This window comes from Anolis carolinensis, unplaced genomic scaffold (genome assembly GCF_035594765.1).
Source record: "Anolis carolinensis isolate JA03-04 unplaced genomic scaffold, rAnoCar3.1.pri scaffold_13, whole genome shotgun sequence".
Taxonomy (NCBI): domain Eukaryota; kingdom Metazoa; phylum Chordata; class Lepidosauria; order Squamata; family Dactyloidae; genus Anolis; species Anolis carolinensis.
The window spans coordinates 17,895,776-17,902,406 of record NW_026943824.1 but is presented as its reverse complement, the minus strand read 5'-3'; the positions used below and the strand labels follow the sequence as shown (position 1 = coordinate 17,902,406).

The 6,631-nt window shown below is 50.5% G+C and overlaps 1 protein-coding gene across 1 annotated transcript; it reads right to left on the bottom strand.

The window, feature by feature from the left end:
- Nucleotides 1-1,537: 1,537 nt before the first annotated feature.
- Nucleotides 1,538-6,317, bottom strand: nme4 (NME/NM23 nucleoside diphosphate kinase 4). Its single transcript, XM_008121023.3, has 5 exons — nt 6,166-6,317; nt 4,064-4,194; nt 3,595-3,696; nt 3,377-3,489; nt 1,538-1,835 (listed from the first exon to the last, which is right to left on the bottom strand). Exons 1-5 carry the CDS (start codon nt 6,269-6,271, stop codon nt 1,715-1,717), a joined length of 573 nt encoding a protein of 190 aa, XP_008119230.1. The 5' UTR covers nt 6,272-6,317; the 3' UTR covers nt 1,538-1,714.
- Between the last annotated feature and the right edge of the window lie 314 nt (nt 6,318-6,631).

The window sequence follows — 6,631 nt, the reverse complement described above, 5'->3', positions numbered from 1 at the left end:
AAGCCTTAGCATTGGACGGTTGTGTTATTAAAGTGCGAAGTATGGAACCCTGCGCAGACGGGGAAGCCTTAGCATTGGACGGTTGTGTTATTAAAGTGCGAAGTATGGAACCCTGCGTAGACGGGGAAGCCTTAGCATTGGACGGTTGTGTTATTAAAGTGCGAAGTATGGAACCCTGCGCAGACGGGGAAGCCTTAGCATTGAACGGTTGTGTTGTTAAAGTGCGAAGTATGGAACCCTGCGTAGACGGGGAAGCCTTAGCATTGAACGGTTGTGTTGTTAAAGTGCGAAGTATGGAACCCTGTGCAGACGGGGAAGCCTTAGCATTGAACGGTTGTGTTGTTAAAGTGCAAAGTATGGAACCCTACGCAGACGGGAAAGCCTTAGCATTGAACGGTTGTGTTGTTAAAGTGCGAAGTTACGGAACCCTGCGCAGACGGGGAAGCCTTAGCATTGAACGGTTGTGTTGTTAAAGTGCGAAGTACGGAACCCTGCGCAGACAGTTGGTCAATGCAACTTAAGCAATGCACAGTCACTGAATTCTTGACAGCAGAATGTGTCACTCCAAAGGAGATTCATCCGAGAATGCAAGCTGTTTATGGTTGATTTTAATGATTGTTTTTATTGATGTTGATGTTTTTTACTGGGATAATTTTTTTATTGCTTTGTTACTGTTGTTTGTTTATTTTATCGGGCCAGGCCCATGTAAGCCGCCCCAAGTCCCTTCGGGGAGATGGGGCGGGGTATAAAAATAAAGTTGTTGTTGTTATTATTATTATTATTATTATTATTATTATTATTATTATTATTATTATTATGGTGATTGTGTTGATGTGAGTGGGAAGCCTTGGCATTGAACGGTTGTGTTGTTAAAGGGCGAAGTATGGAACCCTGCACACAATGTGTCTTAAGCAACGTGCAGTCACTGAATTCTTGACGGCAGAAGGTGTCACCGCAAAGGAGATTCATCAGAGAAATCAAGCTGTTTATGGTGATTGTGTTGATGTGAGTCCTGTGCATTGTTGGGCGAGTAAGTTTAAAGATGTTGAGGTGGGAACATCTGGCTTGTGTGACAAACAAAGAGTTGGACGTCCTGTGACAGCAACCACCGAGTTTCACAAGCAAAAGGTTGACAGACTGATTCAGGACGATTGTCGTATCCCTCAGAGAGAAATTTCAAGCGTAATCGGCATTTCACAAGAACGTGTGGGTCACATTATTGCTTTGCTTGGCTATCGGATGTTGAGAGAACTGTGAGACACCGGTCACGGAAACAGAGTGTCGACTTCTTCTGTGACGGCTTCAGAAAACTTGTTCATTGTTGGCAGAAATGTATCCCATTGTCTGGTGATGATGTGGAAAAGCGAATAGTCGTAGTTAAAGAGGATGATTTCTGCGTTTGATTTATTAAAATATTCCCATCCAAACCCAAGAAACGAAGGTGGAGGCATTACTGTTCATGTAACCCGCGTATTTGTGGGCATTTCTGAGCTATTTTCCGATCGAAAAACGCACAATTACGCACAGAAAGCAGAACCAGGATTGCACTGATCTGTTTTTAATGTTCAGACCCAGACTCCACATGGATTTCTATCACAGCCGTCAGATTTCCAAGCCGTGTTCAATCAGGTGACAAGAGGGCGGATGGAAGACGTGATGCGTAAAAGGCAAAACCGAGGTAGTCAACGTTGCGTCCGCACGGCCACGCACGCGGTCAGGGCTCGTACAAGAGTTTGTGATCCCAACACTCCCAGTTCACCAGCTCATCGCTTTGGAACCAGAGGCCGATCTCCCGCTGGGCCGTCTCCACCGAATCGCTGGCATGGACCACGTTCCTGTTTCCGAGAAAAGAGAAAAGGCGGTTGCACATTAACTCCCGTGTTGTCGTCGCTGCCACGGTTGTGTGCCTGCCTTCACCTGCCCTGGACGTGTGGTGACCCCATCCTTGCATTTTCTTGGCAAATTTTACATAGAGGAGTCTGTCGTCACCTTTTTACGGCGAGAAAGTGTGACTTGGACCCCATCTACACTGCCATGTCATGCATGGCAGCCAATCCGGTCACAGTGCAGAGGGCCACTTCACCCAGCAACACCCAATCCAGCCACAGTGCAGGGGCCACTTCACCCAGCAACAGCCAACCCAGTCACATTACAGAGGGCCAGTTCACCCAGCAACAGCCAATCCAGTCATAATGCAGCAGGCCACTTCACCCAGCAACAACCAATCCAGTCACAGCACAGAGGGCCACTTCACCCAGCAACAGCCAATCCAGTCATAATGCAGCAGGCCACTTCACCCAGCAACAACCAATCCAGTCACAGCACAGAGGGCCAGTTCACCCAGCAACAGCCAATCCAGTCATAATGCAGCAGGCCACTTCACCCAGCAACAACCAATCCAGTCACAGCACAGAGGGCCAGTTCACCCAGCAACAGCCAATCCAGTCATAATGCAGCAGGCCACTTCACCCAGCAACAACCAATCCAGTCACAGCACAGAGGGCCACTTCACCCAGCAACAGCCAATCCAGTCATAATGCAGCAGGCCACTTCACCCAGCAACAACCAATCCAGTCACAGCACAGAAGGCCACTTCACCCAGCAACAGCCAATCCAGTCATAATGCAGCAGGCCACTTCACCCAGCAACAACCAATCCAGTCACAGCACAGAGGGCCACTTCACCCAGCAACAGCCAATCCAGTCATAATGCAGCAGGCCACTTCACCCAGCAATAGCCAATCAAGTCACATTACAGAGGGCCACTTCACCCAGCAACAGCCAATCCAGTCACAGCACAGAGGATCACTTCACCCAGCAACAGCCAACCCAGTCACAGCACAGAGGGCCACTTCACCCAGCAACAGCCAATCCAGTCACAGCACAGAGGACCACTTCACCCAGCAACAGCCAATCCAGTCACAGCGCAGAAGGCCACTTCACCCAGCAACACCCAATCCAGTCATAATGCAGAGGGCCACTTCACCCAGTGACAGCCAATCCAGTCACAGCGCAGAGGGCCACTTCACCCAGCAACACCCAATCCAGTCACAGCACAGAGGGCCACTTCACCCAGCAACAGCCAATCCAGTCACAGCACAGAGGATCACTTCACCCAGCAACAGCCAATCCAGTCATAATGCAGCAGGCCACTTCACTCAGCAATAGCCAATCAAGTCACATTACAGAGGGCCACTTCATCAGCAACAGCCAATCCAGTCACAGTGCAGTGGGACACTTCACCCAACAACAGCCAATCAGGTCACATTACAGAGGGCCACTTCACCCAGCAACAGCCAACCCAGTCACAGTCCACAGGGCCACTTCACCCAGCAAGAGCCAATCCAGCCGCAGGGTAGGTGAGGTCTGGCTCCTACCTGCTGACGTGGACGCTGAAGTCTCCCCGGAGGGTCCCGGGCCTGGCTTCGGCCGGGTTGGTCTCTCCCACCATGGCCCGGGAGGCCTTGACCACCTCGTGCCCTTCCCAAACCTGCAACCAACCCCAAGAGAAGCAGAAAACTTGGATCACACCAAAACACAACTGCCCGGTGCTGCGAATGTCCCCAAAGAGGCCGTGAGGGCCAGCGCACCTTACCATGGCAACCACGGGTCCCGAGGTCATGTACTGGACCAACTCCTGGTAGAACGGCTTCTTTTGCAAGTGCTGGTAGTGCTGCGCCAGGATCCCTTCATTTGCCTTTCAAGAAAAGACACAGGCAACTTCTTTAAGACTGACAATGCATCCTTTTTGCAGACCTTCTTCTCTTGGGAATCAGCCTTCAACTGGTGGGGAGTTTTCCTGAGATATCAGATTAGATCTCCACACAGAGGGAGTGAAGAATATATTAATTAGGCGGTCAGAAAGACTCTATGGGAAGTCCTTGAAGCCCAGGTGTGTGAGGCATGATCTCATGGCTTCTTGGTTGGGCTTGGGCTTAAATTAAGTAATGTTTACTTGGTATCTCACCCCCCAATTGGAAGCTGTTGTACTTTTCATTCAACCCTCGTATATATTTCAAAGGTGTCTCAAGGCTCGAGTGCAAGAGTCCCACCAGGAAGGTCACCTGGAGTAACTTGAGGCCTACAAGCTTGAAGCCGCGTCTCTCAAAGCATTTGATCACATCTCCCAGCAGCCTCCTCTGAACTCCGTCTGGCTTCACGGCAATGAGTGTACGCTCCTGGAACCGAGTAGAGTCTGTGGAAAGGAAAAGATGGCGAGAGACCTCAGGTATCTGCAAGGATTTGGCTCTATTGAGGACATTGACTGTGGGAGCATCCACTCAATGATGGGAGATTCAGGAAGCACAAGCCAAAGAAGGCAGATGCCTAACCAAACTACAAATCCCAGCATTGCATCGCGTGGAGCTCTGGCCATTAAATGAGTCATGACTTCCTTCAAAGAGCAGCTCCAGGTGAAGCAGCTTCCCGATTGGCTTGGGCTCAACACTAAGGTGACCGTATGACACAAATCTAATGCACACCCTCATTTCGGGTGGGATTTTTTTCGTGTCAGGAGGTGACTCGAGAAACCGCAAGTTGCTTCCGGTGTGAGAGAATTAGCCATCTGCAAGGACTTGACCCAGTGTTTTACCATTACTATCCTGTGGGAGGCTTCTCTCATGTCCCTGCATGGGAAGCTGGAGCTGACAGTTGGGAGCTCACCCAGAGAAAGTCACTGCAGACTGATTCAACCAGAGAAGTCAGCTATAGCAGAGCACTTGATGAACCAACCTGGACATATAATGGCGACTTGTGTGTTAGCTTCTCTTTATGTACAGCAGAGTTGCGCAGCAGAAGCGTGCTGGGCCCATAACCCTTGTGTATGTGTGAGGCTAATTGAGACAAATACCTTTTTCCCGTCTCAAATTCCTCTCCTTCCGAAGACATGGCATGCTGATCCAGTCCCACAGAAAAATAAACTGTCATCAGTCAATCTCGCCGGTTCAAAGCCTTTACTGACATTATCGACAGCTATGTACATAAAGAGAAGCTAACACGCACGTCTCATCTACGGCAGAGCATAATAGCAACATGTGTGTTAGCTTCTCTTTATGTACAGCAGAGATGCGCAGCGGAAGTGTGCTGGGCCCATAACCCTCGTCTATGTGTAAGAGAAGACCACTCAGAAACAGGGAAACTCCCGGCAGCAAACAATCAAGTGCCAGTTAACACCTCCCAAACAGAGGGTGGGGGCGAAACGTCAGGAGAAAATGCTTCTGGACCATGGCCAGACAGCCTGGAAAACATACAACAAGTGATCCCGGCCATGAAAGCCTTTGACAACACCTCTACTGGGTCTTGTTTTCAGGGAAACAGGGTATATACACCCCACTTGTCTCACTGCCAACACAACCTCTGAAGATGCATCAGCCACAGATGCAGGCGAAACGTCAGGAGGGAATGCTTCTGGACCATGGCCAGACAGCCTGGAAAACATACAAGTGATCCCAGCCATGAAAGCCTTCGACAACACCTCTACTGGGTCTTATTTTCAGGGAAACAGGGTATATACACCCCAGTGGTGAAGTGCGTTAAAAAGCGCTGAGCTGCTGAACTTGCAGACCAAAAGGTCCCAGGTTCAAATCCTGGGAGTGGCTTGAGCACCCGCTGTTAGCTCCAGCTCCTGCCAACCTAGCAGTTCGAAAACATGCCAATGTGAGTAGATGAATAGGTACTGCTCCGGCGGGAAGGTAACGGCGCTCCATGCAGTCATGCCGGCCACATGACCTTGGAGGTGTCTACAGACAACGCCGGCTCTTGGGCTTAGAAATGGAGATGAGCACCAACCCCCAGAGTCAGACATGACTGGACTTAACGTCAGGGGAAACCTTTACCTTTTTACACCCCACTTGTCTCACTGCCAACACAACCTCTGAAGATGCATTAGCCACAGATGCAGGCGAAATGTCAGGAGGGAATGCTTCCGGAACATGGCCAGACAGCTGGAAAAACTCATAGCCACCCAGTGATGAAAGCCTTGGGCAACAGATTGAACCCAGAGAGGTTGGAGCTTGACCAAAGTGACTCCTGGAGATGGCATTAGGTCTCAGCAGATGCCTTTAAACAGAACCCCATTAAACAGAAAAGGCTTGGTCAGGCTGTCTGTCAAAGAGGGTCCCCTCGAGGCCACCTAGTCGGGCCCTCACTCACTCACTCACTCACTCACCGGAGCTGTAGGTCCGGCCCAGAAGCTCAGGAAGGATTGCCTTGCAGCCCACTCTCCTCTCTTGCTGGCCCTGGAGCAGCAGCCGGCGGAGGAGGAGGAAGCCCATGCTTGGGGGGAGCAGCCGGCAATTGAGCCGGGTTTATAGCGGGTCTGGTCCCGCCTTTGTGGGCGGATGAAAGGCTCGCCTTGTCCCACCATCTCCCGGCCAGAGGCGCTTCCTTCCCAGAGAGAAAGACTCTTCGCTTTCTCCACTTTTTCTGAAACACCCAAACATCTGACTTGCATGACAAACAAAGAGTTGGACAGCAACCACCGACTTTCACAAGCAAAAGGTTGACAGGGTTGTTGTATGTCTTTCGGGCTGTGTGGCCATGTTCCAGAAGCATTCTCTCCTGACGTTTCGCCCACATCTATCAGCCTCAGGCCCCTTCCTTTTCCCCCTCAGCCGCTTAAGCTCAAAAAAATG